Source organism: Balaenoptera musculus, chromosome 2 (genome assembly GCF_009873245.2).
Source record: "Balaenoptera musculus isolate JJ_BM4_2016_0621 chromosome 2, mBalMus1.pri.v3, whole genome shotgun sequence".
NCBI lineage: Eukaryota > Metazoa > Chordata > Mammalia > Artiodactyla > Balaenopteridae > Balaenoptera > Balaenoptera musculus.
This window is the reverse complement of record NC_045786.1, coordinates 165,065,910-165,086,183: the sequence shown is the minus strand read 5'-3', so window position 1 is coordinate 165,086,183 and position 20,274 is coordinate 165,065,910. Positions and strand designations below refer to the sequence as shown.

Genomic DNA, 20,274 nt, shown 5'->3' with positions numbered 1-20,274 from the left:
AAAGGATTCAAGACAGATACTACTACTTTGAATTTATAGCTTAACTTTCTTTAATGGAGCAGTGCATACATACATAGTTTCAGTCTCCATTATATCCCTCTGAGGCCCCGTGCATGTGTGTGTGTTTGTGTATGTACATGCATATTTTGGAGTAGGATGACACGTATCAACCCCAATTTTTAGAGAGAAATTGAAGCAAATGAAATTATGTTACTTGGAACCAACCAGCAAATGAGGTGGTCGTAAAACCAAAACATGTTGACTCCAAAGTCAATGCTGTTTTCAATCTCTGTATGAGCCTCTGCCTACTGTTGGAAAAATGTGAATTGAATAACATTCCACAAGTATATTCTAGTACACATCTTTGTTTTAAAAAAAATAGTGGTAACATTTTTATCTTGCAATTAGGCATTGACAAATATCTCATGATTGATAAGTCACATACATAAGCATCTCCAAACCAGAAAAACAGTGAAAAGCACTTCTGACAATAGACTGCTGAGTGAGAAAGCAACCTGCCTCCTACCCTCCTATTCCTCTTCAAGTGGTCCCACCAATCCCTGCCACCAGCCCAGTGAGAAAGGAAGAGCATCACTAACAGGCCTTTTATACATGATCCCAAACAACTGGATATTTGAGAACTTGTGGTTATTCACTCTCTTATAAGGACAATTTCAGAAACTGAAGCTCTGAAATACATTGTCTAGAAGGGGATGGTAGAAACCGAGATGTCTTTAAGGCCCTAGAAAGCCTTACATGTTATACACAGGTTTCACAGTCATGGTACCAGGGCAGCAACTTGGTGTGATGCGAAATCAATTATGACATTATTTTTAATGTAATTAGCATGCTGTTTGATTCATGTGGTCATGGCAGTTTAGCTACAAAATAATCAGCTGATAAACTGAGCAAAAAAGAGGGGTGTGATGAGAATTCTTGTGTCTTGGAGTCCACGTTAACTGAATTCATGGAAATGACTATGCAAACTAATGAAAAACCTGATTTCTTGTGGTTGATTGGTAAATTTTGCAATTTCATGGTTCACTTGAAAGTGCAGCTCCAGGTAAAATTCAAGGCAGAAATCTTTTAGAAAATTTAACAAATTTCAAGTAAAATTCAAAAGCAGAAATCTTTTAGAAGATCCGACAAATTTAAAAATTAGCAGGCATCTATCAGACAAAATCAAAGAAGGGTTAAAAACCTCTAGTGATTGGTTAATTCTCCAGTCCTCAGTATTTTTTTAAAGACAGAAGAATTCCCTGAGAGTAAAGGTCCCTTAATGTTTAGCTCAGTGTGTTAAAGCACCTGGCATTATGTCTCTAAGAACACACCACCAAGAGCTATACCATACATGCTTTAAATGGAGAGAAGGAGGAAGGTGGAAATTTAATGATGCACTATGCTGAATCCAAAAGTGCTAGATTCAATCATGACTTCAGGAATCATGATTCATTGATGCATTTATTTTATGATACATGTAACTAGCACTGAAGTCAAACTGACTTAAGTCATCCTATCTCAAATTATATCCAACTTGGAATTCTAACTATAATTCACTTTTTTTCAGATGACTCATGCAAATTAGGAGAAGATACACTTTCATGATTTTAGTATGTGGACTTAAAAATGGGCATTTTTCATGTTATAAAACAGATGTTTTGTGATAAACGAAGAACAATTAGATTCAGAACGAGGCGTTTTTCTTTGCTGCCAAAAGGGCAAATAACTGTTACTTGAAAATGCTTTCTTAGAATTTCTGTAATCTCTATTATAACTGAATTTGAATTAGTCTAAGGCAGTGTGGTATACTAAAAAAACACCTTGGGCTTGAAAAATCAAAGCAGACCTAGCATCAATTCCTGCCTCTATCACTTAATAGCCGTATGACTTTAGGCAAGTCACTTAGCCTCTCTGAACCTCTGTTTCTTTAAAACTGGGTCAATAATATCTGCCATGCAGTGCTGACGCGAGGATTTAATAAAATAGCAATGTGTGTAAACCACTTAGCACGGTGCCTGGAACATGGTGTCAAATAATTGGTAGCAATTATTACTATTATTTCTGTAATGCCTGAGAACAAGGGGTGTCTTATTTATTCACCTTTGATCACCAGTACCAAGCACAGTGCCTGGCACTCAGCAGACACTTAATAAATAGTTGCTGAATGAATGAAAGCATGAATAAATGAATGATGAAGATGATGATGTCGTTCCAGACTACCAGTCCAGCATTTAAGTTAAGATCTTTATCTGGTTTCAGGATCATCTTTATTTCAAAAGACAGTCAAAGGAAAATTCACTAGCCCTTGAGGCAGTGCCACATGGAACACAAAATATACCAGCACAGATGACAAGGGTTTTGCAGAAGTTGCATCACTGTTTGTATCTCTGATTCCTACTGAGAATTTCCCATGCTAAAGTCTTTTAATTGACTCCACTGAGCCAAGTGGACACCCTTATTTCACCTCAGTGGAACTCAAGCTCCTCATGGGCAAATATAGGACCCACAAACAAGGCAGTTTCAAAATACTGAATAGTTGCCTCCAGTAGATCCAGTAATATTTCATGCCATTTTAATTTTCCGATCCAAACGCGCTACATTCAATATAACTTTGGGATCATGATATATCTGATACATTTATTTGATGATAACTTAGATAAAAATTTTGTCAATGATGGAGGTGATTCAAATTAAACAAAGGTGTTTTCATGTAAAATTCTGTCACAGACAATGTTTCTCACTTGTCCCAAAAACAGTTCCATGTTTTATGTTTAGTAGGCTAGTCAACATAATACTTATTTTATGGAATTATCCAGTGATTATACCTTAACAAATTAGGATTCTTGGCCTATCAGTAACTGTACTGATTTATCAAACACTTGAGATGGCTGACAAAATTGGGCCTATGTCTCAGGGTCTCTGAGAACATACAACATAGTGTTACCTAGGAAGCTAACACAACGTTAAAAAAAAAAAGAAAAAACAATACAAGAGTGTGAAAATTGAAAACAATGCAGCAGATAATGTTTCAAATCAATGTACAGGTGAAATGATCACCAAAGGAAATCTTACTTGATATTGAAGAATGGCTACTTGTTTCTGGCACACCTGCTTCTAATGTAGGGGCAGATGAGGATTCTCGTGGCATTTCCAAAGTTGAAAGTCCTTAGTAGCGGGATCTACAAACAGAAATATTATTTAAAACTCAGGACATTGATTAAAAGCAAGTTCAAGAACGTTTTCATATATTTCCCCTCTTGCCCAATTCTCCCATTCAAATCATTATATACTTTCTGGCCCTACTAACTACTTTAATGGAATCACATACACACTGGTTTCAAAGTTCCATGGGAGTTGCTTCCACATTACACTCTGCATGTGTTGCTATGCCTCTCAGAGATTAACGACAGCACAATTACCAAGCTAGAGCTCGGCATGCTCATATCACGTATCCTTGGACCTTTCCAGAACTGAATTTCTTTTCATACAAAACCCAAAGACACCTACAGTTGATCCACCTATATCATTCCACCACTCCACCTTTGTCTGGCAGTTTCCTACTCATCACTTACATCTCAATTTATATAGACACTTCCTCCTCCAGAAAGGCATCCAGGACCCCCACCCCCAGATTCAAACAAAAAACAGAATCATGTGACCCTTTTATGCAATCCCAGAGCACCCTGTCCTAACCTGTACCAAAATGAACACGCCATAATGTAATTGTCTGTTTACCTGTCTACAACCTTTGCTAAATCATAAGTAATTTCAGAGCAGGGATTGTATCTAACTTGGAATAATTACTTACCAATAACTCAGATTTTCGATTTTATTAGTTGAGCAAGAAAGACTTGTATCATTTGCTTCTGCTGTTGACAAATGGATCTAAGGTAAAATATTTTCTGCATTTAATATTGTCTTTTCAATCTATGAATAATGGGAAACAAGCTGTCCCACATTATTCTAGGTAAAGATTATCCTTTAAAGCTTTTTGAAAAGTTTAAACGGTTTATCATGGCAAACCCCTAAAACTTTTTATAAACTTCCTTGACATCTTAAGCAACACTCACTGTGTATTGAACTCAATGAGCAGCCTGGAATTACCACTATGGGCTTCCATGATTATAACATATCCACCCTAAATGGCTTCAAGTTCTTAAGCTTCATGATATCTGTCTCCTCCTTTTCATGTTATCAATTGTTTTTCTTGCCACAGAGCAAGTCACCATATATTCACACATACATACAATATAAGTATGCAGATGCTATTCTACTATTGGGTGATCATTAAACTTATTAAGCTGTCAGAAATAAAAGTAAAATAGATCCTAGGTGAGGGCTGAGGAGAAAAGCTTTTAAGCACTGATTTTGGAACATCTATTTTTGGTTCTCAGAGGTCTTTCTGAATAGATACATTTGCCAGATAAATACTTTCTTGGTAACAAAAAAAGTATAACTGTTACAATGTTTCCCAAACTCTCCAAATAAAGCATAAAAATAACTACCCATTTAAAATTCCTTAGTCATTAAGATATTAAAGATTAAGCTATTGCTTTTCTCTTAGGTATTCTCCACAAACCACAAGTTTAAAACATGCATAATTACCTGTCTTACCCTTATCTGCTTCTGTTTACATTTGCTGCTACTATGGCATAATAATCTCACCGATAATGTAGAACAAGAAAGCTTAAAGGCAAGAATTCTTTAACAGATTATTGAGACTTTTAGAGTCTCAATACGCTTATTAAAATCCTGGTATCTTTAATTTTAAAGAAATGTCAAAACTGTAAGATAGTTATTAATAATCATTAGTGTACCAAGATTCTTTAAGCCAGGCAATTTTTGCTCAGTCCTAAATCATTTTATGAAGCCTTCCATTTGTATATAGTTTAAGACAACAAATATTTGAATAGAGCTATACACTTAGCTTAAAATTTTTCTATTCAATTTTTTATACTGATGTGAAGAAAATGTCATGTTATTGATTCATTCATTCATCAAATATTTGCCACCACTCTACTAGGTACTTGGGATACAATCAAAGAACAAACCAGAGAAAATTTCTTGCCTTTGAGAGAACACTGGGGACAGACAGACAAAAATTAACTAACATAAAAGTAAATAAATTATTATATATTAGAAGAATAATTCTTTATAGAAGAGAAACAGAGCAGAGAAAGTGATTCTAAGACGCCAAGTAGGGGTGGAAAGGTGGGGTTGTGGTCCAGGCCTCATGGGGACCTGATGTTTGAACAGAAAATTAAAAGAAATGAGCGAGGGAGCCAGGCAGGTATCTGGAGAAGACAGTTTCAGGCTGAGGGACCAGCCAGTGCAAGGCCCCAAGGTAAGAAAATGTAAGGAGTGTTCAAAAAATGGCAGGAGGCCACTGTGGCTGAATAGAAGAAATGTGGAGAGAACCATGCAAAATGAAGTCAGAGAACTAATGAGAATCAGGACCACGTAAAGCATTTTAGGAATTTAAAGGACTTGACTTTTTACTATGAAAGAATGGGAGCCAGCGGAGGGTTTTAAGCGGAGTAACGGTCTACTCTCATGTTTTAAAAGGATCACGGTGGCTGCTGCGTTGGGAAGATACGAAGGCAATATGGGTAAAAGGCAGGAGCCCAGTTAGGAAGCTATCACAGTTGATCCACGTGAGAGACGTTAATGGCTCAGACCAGGGTGGAAGCAGGGGAGATGGTGAGAAGGGGTAGATTTTCAAGGTAGATTTAAGGTGGCCAGATAAAAGAGGACACCCAGTTAAAATTTAATTTGGGATAAACAACAGAAAATTTTTTAGTATGAGTATGTCCCATGCAATTTTTGGCAGATGAGGCCCCAATTCTTCACTCCTCTCTGAATCAATGACCGTTGCCATGTAACTTAAAATTTCCTCCCACTAAAGAGGCAGAGTGTATTTCCCCTCTTGACTTTGGCTCCAGCCAGGTGATTTGCTTTGGCTCATGGAATGTTTGCAGGCATAACATGACCAAAGGCTTGCAAAGCTCCTGTGCAGCGGGGCTTGCTCTCTTGTGCCTCTTCCATCACCCTAAGAAAAATATTTCCAGGCTTCATGGGTCCCAGGAGGAGGCTGGCCACACAGTCGAGCCTAGATTAGCTCATCTGCAGATAGCCACTAGCCCTTGAATTGAATAAATGCTTATTGTTATATATTGCTGATATTTGTATGTTTATTTGTTACACAGCATTATTCCAGCAGTAGGTACCTAATAGAGTTGTCTCAGTATACAGACAGTATGTAAAACTACAAGAGTAGATGAGATCACCAACACACTGAGTGTAGACAGAACTGAGAAAAGGACCAAGGACAAAGACCCTGGGGCACTCCCTCATTAGGGAGTTAAGGAGGAACCGAAAAAAGAGATTGAGAAGGAGTGACCACTGAACATGCAGAAAACCAAGAGAATGTGTATCCCAGAAGCCAAGTGACGTGGGGGTGATCAACTCTGTGAACTATTGAGTCAGAAGATAATATCTAAGAGCTGACCATTGGATTTAGCAGTGGAGGCCACTGGTGACCTTGACAGGTGAGGTTTGGGTGAACTCTGGAAGCCTCATAGGAATGATGAGTACTTTTTAGAAAGAATAGTATGGGAGAAAATTGGGAATAGTGATAGTACAGATAACTCCTTAAAAAGTTTTGCTAAACCTAGAGGGTATTATGCTAAGTAAAGTAAGCCAGACAGAGAAAAACCAAATACTCTATGATTTCCCCTATATGTGGATTCTTAAAAACAAAACAAGTGAACAAGCAAAACAGAAACAGATTCATAGATACAGAGAACAAACTGGTGGTTGCCAGAGAGGAGGGGGATGGAGGGATGGACAAAATAGGTGAAGAGGATTAAGAGGCACAAACTTCCAGTTATATAAAATGAGTCATGGGGATGTAACACACAGAATAGGGAATATAGTCAACAGTACTGTAGTAGCTTTACATGGTGATAGATGGTAACTAGACTTATCATGGTGATTATTGTGTAATGCATATAAACATTGAATTGCTATGTTGTACACCTAAAATTAATATAATATTGTATGTCAATTATACTTCAATAAAAAGGGGGGGACTTTTTGCTGAAAGGGAAGAAGCAAATGGGATAATAATGGGGAGAATTAGGATCAAGAGCTTTTTTTAAAAGAGAGAAATAAGATGATGTTTGTATATTCAAGTCAAAGATACCTTAGAAAAAACTAAGGGAGGAGCAAGAGGGGAGATTTCTGGGCATACATCCTTGAGTAAGTAAGAGAGATGGAATCATGTCCACATGTGGAAAGGCTGACTTCAGACCAAAACACAGTTCACTTGCAGCCCCAGCTAGGAAGGCCAGGTGTATGGGTGCAGATGATGGAAGGGAGGCAGAGGAAGGGGTAGGAGGATGTGGAAATCTCTTCAGATTATGTCAAATAGGAACAGATACTGAAAGTTTGGAAAGAAAAGTAGCTATGAAATAATCAGGAGAATGGAAACGTGAATGGACCAGGGAAATATGGTGTGATGCCAGGTAGCTTTAAGGACCCAGTTGAGGTTCATGGTCATGAATTTAAAATAAGACCAGTCAATATTGTTATGCGTTTTTTTCTCCAGTCACACTCATCTGATAGGTACAGGTGTTGGTAGATGGAAAGGCAGATTTGACGAGGGTTGTGTTTAGCCAAGCAAGTCTGAAAAAGCAGAGGTCAGGAATGATGTAGGCAAGAAGGGACTGTAATGATTGACTTGAGAAGGGAAGACATGAAGAAGGGGAGGAACAGTGAGAGGCAATAGGATCAATACAGTGCTGTCCAGAGACAGAGGAAATGGTAATCAGAGAATGGGAGACTTTGGACTGACACCATGGACAGGCTGCAGTTATTGATAATAACAAGTTCTGTGATATGACCATAGGAATAAGTAACTGAGTGAGGGTGGAAGATGAAAAAAAAAGAAGTCTCTGGGGAAGACGAATTCGAGGAACTGAGAAGCCAGAGTGTCAGAAAACACTGTACTAAGACACTGTACTATGTGTATTAATACTGAAATCAACAAGAATTAAGACAGGAATAGTTTAGGAAAGAGTAAAAAGAGCCAGGAATTAAAATTGTCAATAAATGAGAAAGTCAGGGTAAGTAATGTGAGATTCAGAGCTGGGTGTTTTTAAAGACAAGGTGGGAATGGTCTGAAGGGGGAAATGATGAGCAAGGAAGATGCCTACACCCTGGCCTTAGTCCAAGGACACTCTTCTTCAGGGAAGAGCTGGTTTCCATTAGACTAAGAAGGTAAAGGAAACAGAGCACATGAAGGACCATGAATTTCTGATAGAGGAAAACTTTCAGGAATTGCGATAAGGTGGGAGAAAGGATCTGGACAGGAGATGTGCAAGGCCTTATGGAAATTAGAGTGAGAGAGATGAAGGGTGATCTGGGGCTTCTTGCAGGGACTGAACAGAAGGAAAGTACACAATGCCATTAGACTTGGTAGACTCAAGGAAATTAGCAATGGCAAGGCTGTGAGTCTGGGCCTCCCTTGACTACCACTGATAGAGGCAAGAAGGTCTGGGGAAGCCTGAGTCTTACTCTGAGCACATGGCCCTCCTTCCAACACTCAGCAAGGAAGGGTAGCTCTGCATGTCTGTGGCAGGTGGGACACTATGCAGATATAAAATGATTATGACAGTATAACCTATATTATAAAAATTTTAAATACATATCATCTTAATTGTCAGATGCTTTCCTTCTTGCTCTGGTAACAAATATATTAATATAATACCATTCTCCTCCCTGGTAGCCTGGGGAACAACCTGACATGAGGATGAATAAAGAAGGCAACACACACACACAAACATACATACCACAACCTATATACAACCTATATATCATATATACCCACCCTATTGACCTCATATAGTTTCTTATATACCCACCCTACAGACCTTATATGGTTTCTTATATACCCACCTGTAGACCTCTGTAGTTTCTAGGTCAGTGCTTCGCTCCATCTATATGCAACAATTTTCTTGGCTCCAAATAATAAAAAGGTGTTCCAGTTTCCCTAGATACCTTCTTACACTTTCTTGTTATTATGAGAATCTTTTTCTTCCCCCTGCCTGGCTGGAGCATGACCTCTTCCCAATACATTAATGTTCATTTGACAAGTTTTTACAGAGCCCCTCGGAGGTACACAGCTCTGTCCTATGAGGCAGAGAACAACTGGAAAGCTCAGGAAATGCCCGAGGCAAATAAAAGGGCTGAGCCCTTCTCTCAGGAGTTGCTTTTGTTATGCAGTAGGGGGAGAAGTGCTGTGTGACCTGGGGCGGGGCACATCACCTCCCCAGAGTGTCAGCGTCCTCTTATAGGAAATGAGGGATTATACTAGAGGTCCCCAAGATTTTTGCCAGTGCTCAATGTTCTGTAATCTATGAATCTACTAAAATAATCATCCCTGGCCAATCCCATTTTTTCTAGAGATTCACATACTTTTTTGTTTTTTTTTAAAAATATGGGCTGAGAAATGAAGAAACATTCTGATCAGTATTATGATAACAGAGCAGAGAACTGTGTTTTAGGATGAGGTGGGCTATCAGCTTGTCACTTTTTCAAGTTAATCTTTCTTGGAAACAGTGCCTCCAAGGAAACACAAGAAACGGCATTTGAGGCAGGAAGTGCTCATACTATAACAACTTCACCATCAACTGGTGACCATGGATTAGAGTCTAGGTTGTAACTGGGCTGTTTTTGGTTCCTGAGGGCACACAATGTCTGCCAGACTGCTGATATTTGCTTAGAATATGTAATCAGTATAGACCCTAAATGATTATACAGTCAATTCTTAATCATTCCAAGCACTCTTTGCTTTATTTTAGCCCTTCATGATATTTTAGCTGTATCATAATTCACTAAAGTATAGCAGGAAAAAACAGAAAGCAATAAGAGTTCAATGAATGACTTTTGCTGTTTGAGGAAAACAAAAATGATACTTGGGATGTCTTGATATGAATTAATCATTGCCTCTTGTTGTCAAGGATGATCAAGAATTGAGTGCAGAGTTTAGAAACAACCAATACAGGAACATTTATGGAGCCAACAGAACCACATCTGAATCCAACACACTCCAGTAAGCAGGAAGGGTTCAGAGTGATAATGAAGCAATTATAATGTCATTCCTTGACATTATAAAATTGAGAGTTTGATGCATATCAGTGCCAAGACCCTAACAAGTAAAATGCAGAAACTTGAACATTAAGGCTGGGAGAAAGAAGAGAGACGCGCTCACCTGGATCTTTCTGATCTCCCAATTTGTCTAGAATGTTGAAGGAAATGTCAAGGTACTCTCTCTGGATGGCACTGACCGCAATCTTCCTCTGTTTCCTCTGCCTGGGGACAATCTGAATCTTAAATTCAGATTCCTCAGCTCCCTCCTCTTCTGCCTTCCTTTCAGGGTTCTGTTCTGCGTCTGATTCAGCACTGGCGTCCGGCTTCTCACTTTCCATCGGATTCTCCGAATCTTCAGGGACTTTGAGGAGGACAGTTTTTGCCCCTGAACTTGGCATCAGCCCACTGGGCTTCCCTTCCTCGGTGCTGGGCTCAGGGTTATCGTCCAGTGACATCTCAGGGAGAGCAAGCATCTTCTGAAGGAGGTCTCGTTTTTGCTTAAGCGTAAGCGGGCTGCCACAGGAAAACTCTTGCAGCTCCTCAGGCTTTGATAATTCTTCGGAGTCTGTGGGGTCTTCTAGAGCTATGAGAGGGGAGTCCCTGTCATCTACTGACTGGTTATTTCCTGAGTCCTTAGAAGAAAAGTCTTTGGAACAGTCTTCCACACTTACTTGCACGAGGGGCGTCGTACTGAGGCTGAGGACAGAGGGGTGGTTGCGGATGGAGGGAGAGGAAGCAGCATCCTTACCAGAGGTACCATCGTCCCCTTGGTCCATGGTCTCCTCTTCATCACTCTCTACTATTCGGAGAGGGGGAAGAGGTTCAAACACAAGAGAGTCGCTGTCCGATGTTGAGAGCGTAGAGTGCTTTTCAGGCCCAGATGTTGAATCTGAGGACAAATCTATCAGATCTAAATCCTCTTTGGGAGCAGTCTTTATTGGGGAGTCCACTTTCACCTCAAATGTCTCCATGCAGTTTAACCTAACTTCTGGTATTACAGGCCTCCGAGCTTCTTGAAAACCTTCCATAGCCGGGTTCTCGGGGATTTCGGCATTGTCAGGCCTCGTAGCAGAATTCTGTCTAGACCGTCCATGGTCATGCTGTCTTGGCATGAAATAAGCAGCTTGGGCTGGAGGCTTGTCTATGTCACACCGGTCTATGCAGGACTTCCTACGGTGCTCATCTAGTGTAAACAAGAGGGAGTCTGCATTCCCTATATCAAGAGATTTTTGTTTTAAAGAGCGCAGCTTTTTTTTCTGAATGCTTTCTTCTCTCACACAGTGTAGAATGTTGTCTTGTAATGCACCCGTCTCTCTATATTCAGCCAGTTCTATTTCACCTGATTAAAACAGAAAAAGCTAGTACTATTTTACTTGGAGATTTCACCTTTCTCTTCCCCTCAAACTTGGGCATACAATTGGCATCAACCATAATCATAATCCCAGCTCTACCAGAAGGTAAAACTGACTTCCTGGCCAAATTTTCATAAGGTTCGTTCTAATTGCAAAAACCAGAAAACTTTGGAATGAGAGAACCCCAAAAGGCAGTTTAAGATCTTATTTCTGAAATCAGGCTTCGGGATAATTCCTCAGCTCTGTTCATTTGTGCACGGGAGAGGGGATCGCTTTTGGCTGAGGCGGATCTAGGAAACTTTATTCAAATTGTGTGGAAGAGAAGCAAACATTTTGCAACAAATCAAATCAAGCAATGGCCCTCTAAGACGATCATGACGTTAATGATGTACCTGTCAATTCACGTATATATATAAGAGCATATATATATATACTGGTTGTGCATACATATATATCAAATCAACGGTATTAAAAATGTGTAGTAACATAATAAAATTAAGATTTCACCCCCAAAAAACGGTAGAGTACAACATTTCTGCATAAAATTACTAAGAGGAAAAAATTCATACTTCTCTGAATATTCATCTCAACCGGCTGATATTTCACCATTTTGCTGCCGCCTATCCTTTTCAATCTTGCAAAAAAAGTTTGAGACTCTTTATTGCAGGGTCCAGTAGGTGTATCATGAATATCAGATTCATCAAAAACACTATCTTCTTCTAATTGGGGAGAGAAAGTCAAAATTACACTTAAGAGGTTATTCTCTCTTAGGCTGTATCTACACAAGCATTTCATTGAAAGCATTACGGAACACAGTCTGGGGTGGTTCTAAACCAGCCCAAGTCTAGCCTGGCTTGGCATTTCATTCAGGTGTCAAATTATTCATACGTTGAACACAGCAACTGCTACAAGTTTGCCCCTCATACTCCATGTCACAGTGGGCAGCATTTTCAAGAGAGGCATCTCGATATTCCAATAGGACCTTCATGGGAAAACTTTTCCAATGTACTTAAAACCAGATAACCAATACATGTCAGGAATCTGGGACACTCCTTAAATGTGCCTGCTTTTGGTGAATTTTCAGGCTAATTTGGCAAAAGAAAATTAAACAAAATGAGTGGCTGTTGCCCCTTCCAAAAATATATGCCTTCCTGGGATTTGAGAACTGGCATAGACACAGCCTAACAGTACATGCACCTTAAACTTTGTCAATGCAAAATACTGTACTCTACATTTGGCAATGAAACACACAACGCACAGAAAAAGCTTAGAAAAGCCACTGGTCATCTCAAAAGCTCCACAAATGATTATGGACTGATAGAGTAAACAAAGGAAAAAGAAAACAGAAAACAACATTTCCCCATATTAAAGTAAGAGTTTGCCACAGGTAGCTATTATGAATCCCAGAAAGAATCTTTGGCTCTTATGGTCATGAGGCTCCATAAACAAACTGGTCACTTAGGGTCCTATCAAGCTTGTTTCTATGTTCTCTTCTATCCACATTTGGCTACTTATAAATCAAAGAGAAACCCAAAAACACAGTAATGAGGAAAAGGTTGCTATTTTGCAACCCATGAAGTCCACTTAATAAATTTTCTTCTTGCATCCTTTAGAAAAGCCAAAGCCATGTACAAAGCAGCAAGAGAAAAGGCTACAAAAATGCATTTAATACCACAGTAAATGGAATCAACCTACTCTTCAAGTTGAACATCATTGAAATCATAGTATTTGGCCTATATTTATATCTACCTATCTGACAAAATGAGCCTCAGGTGTGATTATGATTATTTAAGATTTCTTGAGTATAAGGGGAGTACAAGCATAGGGTTAAGTTTTAAGGACCGATCCTGTCTTAAAACACAAGATTCTATAAGTTAATGAAATTTGAAGCAGTAGATGTTAGACAAAGTAATCATAATAATCTTTTTGGTCGAATAAAAAAATAAGCGTTAATGATCAAAATGGATACAAAACTCCCAGTCAACTTCTGCGATGATGAGGAAGCCTATCAACACAATGATCTGTTTTATTTATTTCCTTTTTAAAAATACTCTCCTTTGAAAAATACAGTTTTTCGAAGAAGTCATTGTGTAACTTCCCTTACATAACTTTGAAATAATTCTCAAAATGTACTGAATGAGAGAGATGGAAAGACTTCAAGATGGCTCCTCCCATCCAGAAAGGTTCATCTGGGATTGGCCCAAATACTGAGCCCACACTGACGACATCTATAGTTCAACTGAATCTGTCTAATTTCCCAGAAACTAGGACCTAAGATATTCTTCAGGAAGGATCTGAATGGTACCAGAACTTAATGAACTTAGTTCTGACAGCTCTATCTCTGGCCAACCTAGGCTCTTGGACCTTTTGGCAATAAATGAACAGTGGAACACTGGGTCCAATCCCTCCTATCCAGACATCTCCAGAGCAGTCCCACCAAAAAGGAATCTATTAACACCACAAAGGGCCATGGGGCACTTGGCTTTCTCCCAGGACTGGATTGATGTTGTCACCTTTTACGAGTCTAGTCACCCTGTGACATGCACTAAAGACACACACCTTGGCTCTTCAGCTCTCACCTGAAAACATCCAGGCTGGAAGATTATCTAAAGTTTCATTCTACTGCCTCCTTTGTAGAAAAGCTATCAATATAAAGAGTGTTGATACTGGAAATAATTTAAACCTATGCAGCAAAAATGTTTCATTTCAGTTGCTTGAAATTAATTCTTATTGAATAAGGAGGCTAGGAAAAAGCACTTCAGCAAATTTAGACTCCATTCAAATCTATGAGCACAAGGTCAGGAGCAAACTAGAGATGGACAAGATTATGGCTCCACTGAGTGCCGACCAAGATTTACTTCACAGTCCAAAGCAAGATGTTTCCAACATGTAGGAAAAGGTTTACAAAGCCTCCTTAACTAAACAGCAGACAATTTTTTTTACAAAACACGATTTCTTATGAAGGGGGCTTCAGAAGCATATCAATTATTTCTCTTGAGTGTTCATTTTAAATAATGAAAGCAGCAACATTCATGGGAAAGTTGGAAAATTAATGAAGCAGTAGGTCATTTTTTGACTCCAGAATGATATCTGGGGGGGCTCCTCTATCATCTAAGAAAAACATTGTCCAGAAATGTATTACGTATGCAAGCTAAGTTTGAGATAGAATTGAGATATGTAAAGTACCTTTTTCTTTTTCGCTGTATCTGCTTATGTTACTGTTGTCACTGTACAAAGGTCCTGCCGTGGCATGGGGCTTGCAGCTATGATACTGTGCATTGAGTGTATTGACTGTTATGTGAATCAGATGCAGCAGAACCTTGCTGATATCACAGTCTCGGTATGGATACTGCTCAATGAAATGGAGGGAGAAAAATATAAATGGTTATTTTGAAGGGTAACTTTTTCCACTTGATCTTGCTAGATATTTTTCTCAGTCTCTTCTGGGTATAATAAAAAGAAAAATATAGAAAAGCAGAAACATAAATTCTTATCATGGCCTTATTTTGACAAGGGACTGTATTCCCTTCCTCTTGCACCAAATCATGGATGGCAACGCATGCCATTTTGTAGTTATAATTCCTTTCAAGAAAATTACCTGGCATAAACATTTGGTATATGAATACAATTTTAAATAGTTCTCTTGTTTTCTGACATAATAATTAATACATAGATAAAATATGAGGTTCTGAGCATTAAGGAGAGATTATTGATCAATATTCATCAGATTTTGCTTTAAGCATTTTGGAGTATACACTGGCATGGTCTACATTTCTATTTTCATTCCAATGGCTCTTTACTTCTCGACACTAATTGTGTATCATGCATCTTCCTCTGAAGGTCAAATTGCTATCCTACAAAGATCTCTTAAATGTTCTCTCTAAGAGAATCATTCCACCCAAAAAATGAGTGACTACAGCAACTCACCTTGTAAAGGATGACAAGCAAGGCCTTCAACCACATCTGCCGGATGTGAGGTTTTAGGGACCAGAGAGAACAACGAGGCGGCTGTTGGAAATAATGCCGCAGTTGAGGACAAGAGCAGTATTTGAGCACCTGAACCACCAAGGGGAGAAGGTGTTTTCCCAAATTAATGTTATAGTCCATAACCTGAAATAGGAAAAAAACGTAATAACTGAAGGAAAACTATAAAGAACATTTATAAGCCAAAAGGAAAACTTTGAACCATCAAAACACGGGTGAAATATTTTACAGGTATCTCACAAAATAGTAATAGTAATGGCCAGTACACATAGAGGGGGAAAAGTCCAACCTCACAAGAAATTTAAAAACTTGTAACTTAAATAGTTTTAATCTACTTACCTATTTATCTACTTAATTATCTGTTGAAAATAAATTTTATCTTTTAAAATGTCCTATTAAACTATTAACTAGAATTAAACTAGAATCAATGAAAACACATAGTATTGGTAATTATGTAGGGAAATGGGCATTCTCAGACACCACTGGCAAGAGTATTTCTCAATACGCTTCAGGAGAGCAATTTAGAAACATGTATTCAGAAGTAGGAAAAAGCACATAGCCTCTAATACAGCAATTAAATATATCCTAAGGAAATAATCTGACAGGCATTCCCAGATGTACGCATAAAGATATCCAGCATTATAGCCACCTCAAATTGAAAACAACCTCCATATTCAACAATATGGAATTAAATAAAAGATTGTTTATATGACAACAGAATACTGTGTAGCCATTAAATGGAACATGGTACAAATTTATTTACGTGATATGAACTTCATAATAAATTTTAGGTTTAAAAGATACATATATGTATATATATACATATTCATACACACATCAGCCACATATATATATATATCAGTATGCATAAATGATCCCATTATTATAAAAAATATGTGCACATGTACACACATATGTATGTAGGCATGTATATATGAATGTATGTAAATCTGGAACCAGCGACATACACCAAAATGTTAGTAAGTTATATTTGTCATGGGTTTCCTGGAGATTTGCATTTTAATTTTTTTCTTATATATCTAAAATAAATATGCATAACGTGAATATAGAAAGAGAGAAGTGAGGGAGGAAGGGAGGTAAAGTTCGGTATCTGAAATGCTGTACTCTCTCTCCATCATAGACAGCTGAGTATTAGGGGTGATCCATCTAGTTATCAACACCAGCAAGAGACATACATATCGCTCCCCCTTTGCTTCTCTGTGTTCATTGTATTAATGATCTATTTGAGCTAAATAATAACAGCTACCATCACTGAGTTCCTACCATGAGATAGGCACTGATTAAGGCGTTTGCAATATGTTGTCTCTAATCTTTCCCCCCAAAATCTATTACCAGTGAGCAAAGAAGCAAGGATGCTTAACAGTTAATAACAGTGGCAGAGCTGAAATTCATATCCATTTCTCTCTAGCCCCAAGTTCTACACCCTTTGCAGATTGGGACAGCCATTTCGGACAGTGAGATTTGTAGCATTGGTCAAATTAGGCATATATATACCCAATGATCTGTTACGTCTGCTCCTGGACCCATATCCCAAAGGAATTCTCACATTGGTGAATAAGGTGCACGTACAGAATGTTCATTGATGATCTGTATGGGGTGGTGAGGAGTTGGGAGCAATATAAGTGTCCATCACTGGGGGACTGGATAGTTAAATCATGGATAATGTATACCATGATGTATAATACAGCAGTCAGAAGTAGCAGAGAAACATGAAAAAAGCCAATGATGATAAGGTGACATGAAGTAAGTAGGATGATTAACTCAACTCTCCACTTGAAGCCAAAAAAGGAAAACGATTTAAAAAAAAACAACCTACAAACAAAAATTCCACACTCCTTTATTGTTTAATGGGTAGAGTTTCAGTTTAGGATGATGAAAAATTTCTAGAGATGGATAGTGGTGATGGTTACCTAACAATGCGAATATACTTACTGCCGCTGAACTGTACTCTTAAAAATGATTAAAATGACAATGGAATATTACTCAGCCATAAAAAGAAACGAAATTGAGTTATTTGTAGTGAGGTGGATGGACCTAGAGTCTGTCATACAGAGTGAAGTAAGTCAGAAAGAGAAAAACAAATACCATATGCTAACACATATATATGGAATCTAAAAAAAAAAAAAAAAAAAAGGTTATGAAGAACCTAGGGGCAGGACGGGAATAAAGACGCAGACCTACTAGAGAATGGACTTGAGGACACGGGAAGGGGGAAGGGTAAACTGGGACAAAGTGAGAGAGTGGCATGGACTTATATACACTACCAAATGTAAAATAGATAGCTAGTGGGAAGCAGCCGCATAGCACAGGGAGATAAGCTCGGTGCTTTGTGACCACCTACAGGGGTGGGATAGGGAGGGTGGGAGGGAGGGAGATGCAAGAGGGAAGAGATATGGGGATATATGTATATGTATAGCTGATTCACTTTGTTATAAAGCAGAAACTAACACACCATTGTAAAGCAATTATACTCCAATAAACATGTTTAAAAAAAAAAGATTAAAATGCTAAGTTTTCTGTATATTTTACCCCCCCAAAATCCCCAACTCCCTTTATGATATCAGGCTGTTGATGTCCTCCACGTACCCCTGCCTAATAAAGTAACTTGTGCAAAACTTTACACTCAACCAATGTCAGCTAAATGGAATTTAATGACTTGTTTGTACTAAAAGCCTAACGGCATGACTCCTGAAAGCTTACACTTACTTGGGCAATTCCTGCAATAAACGCATTAAAACAAGTTGACAGGCGCATTTTTTGAGGTGCAATCATGAAGCAACCTTCCTGCTGGTCGTAGCCAAGTAAGACATACAGGTGCCGCTTGACCGTGTTGAAGGCCTTGGCGCTGCTGATGTCTGACTCGGCGCTGCTCTCATCCTTGGCCATGAACTTCATAAGCACTGTAATCAGCTGGTGCACTGTCTGGTGGTCGATCCCAGCGTCTTCGGGGAGCAGGTCCTTGATGGTGTTGTCATTCTCAGGGGATTGTTGGCCTGTCAGTACAAGAAAGGCCATCGGTGGGTGGTTCCCCCACAGGTAAGTTTACACTAAAATCTCACTGATCAATGAAGCACCATAGCACCCTATTTCATTCTTTATATCGATAAAGCCTCTAAATATTTAAAGGTCTGTTCTAGACAAACTTAAAGGCACAGTATGGCCTACTGAGCAAAGCACTGGTCCCAGGGTAGAAATTACAATGACCAAGTAATTTGGGAAGAATAAGAATAAGAATTACTTGGGAATTACTTCCCAAGTCATTTGGGAAGAATAAGGGAATGGAAAAAAAAAGGGGACACTATAAAGCAAAGTTATCTTCAAACAGCAAGACAAATACCTACACAAACTTTGCATTAAGCAAATTTTTGAATATCTTGGCAAAGTTTTATCCTCACTAATAAAGAGAAGTTTCCCTTCCAGCTTTGTAAAATAAGCGTGTAAGAATAACCACAAAAATCATTTTCCTAAAATCTACTGAGCAACTAAAACATCCATTGAGTTATTTTGTTTAAATTATAATCTCAATTCAGTTATGTTCAAATATCAGCTGATGCAAAAAGAAAAGTTCTCTTCTCCAAATCCTAAGATATTAGCAGTGTGTACTCTGAATGATATAGTCAAAATTAGAAATAGCAAATTATAAGCCCTGCTGTATGTAATGAGAAACATATAAGGGGTGGGAGGGCACAGACAGAAAGAAAGAAGCATGAACTTTTAAAAACAAAGAAAAACACCACATGAAGGTGAGCTGAAAGTTCACATGGAAAGAAAAAATATCTTAGCCCTTGACTTACTCTTAACCTAACAAATAATTATATCTGAGTAGGTCCCTGACATTGACTTTCTCTGTTATTTCTCAAGGTCAGAAATTATACCCTGTCTCCCCTTGTTTTCTACCTTTTCTGATCTGGTTTAGTTTAGGACTTTGAGGGAAGGAAGAGTGAGATTTGCTCTTCCATATTTATGTTTATGTTTTGGGCCTTATTCAAAATACCCTATATGCATTCTTGTCCTTCCTTTGACAAGCAACATGAGAATTTCTAAATTGGAAACAAATTTTTTGCCTGGTGGGTTAGACCCACACACCAGCATTCTCATCTCTCATCCTGAGAGGAAATGTTCTAAATGATGACAAGCTTTGGTTACAAATCATTACAAACCAAACTTTGATTCTATCCATTTTAATTATGGCATGCAGGATACAACCAAGAGCTAGGTAGTAATTTATATCCTTTAACGCCTCAACTAATTTGGTAAAAATCTCAATCTTCTAGGACCAGCCAAGAGAAGCAAGATAGAAGAAATGTTTCCTGGGGACCACAGAAATTAGCTGTCTCAAGCCTAAACACTTTCTCTGAAGCAGTGGCATGAAGGTAATGTCAAATTCCGAATTTACTACTTTAGAACTGCACGTAAGGTTACATGCTTGGTTGTCTAGTTTTCTGCAGATGATCAGAAGAATGTTGATCTGTTCAAAAGTGATACGCTGAGATGGGATAGTTGACAATGAGTGAAGAGGCAGCAGAATCAACTGAGTCTAAGAACCTCTAGTATAGGGGAAACCATCTAACAAACTTCAATATGACCCTCGGACATTAACAACATTTTTCGGTCTCATAGAGTCTGTTCATGAAGGAATAAATGTATGCAATGTACTTTAGAGAAGTTTTAACCAAAAATTATTCAAATAAAACCTAAGGATTTGTTTATTACACTGTTTCATATGCAGAAAGTGGTCAATAAATTGTTACGATTGTCATTATTT

At 38.4% G+C, this 20,274-nt stretch overlaps 1 protein-coding gene across 1 annotated transcript in view; it reads right to left on the bottom strand.

The window, feature by feature from the left end:
- The window catches only part of UNC79 (unc-79 homolog, NALCN channel complex subunit), a 251,806-nt gene that overhangs the window by 66,149 nt on the left and 165,383 nt on the right, over positions 1-20,274 (bottom strand). The window contains 6 exon segments of the mRNA XM_036842067.1: positions 3,073-3,165; positions 10,274-11,491; positions 12,074-12,223; positions 14,691-14,853; positions 15,432-15,614; positions 18,216-18,502. Of these exon segments, the coding sequence (XP_036697962.1) occupies positions 3,073-3,165; positions 10,274-11,491; positions 12,074-12,223; positions 14,691-14,853; positions 15,432-15,614; positions 18,216-18,502 (2,094 nt within the window).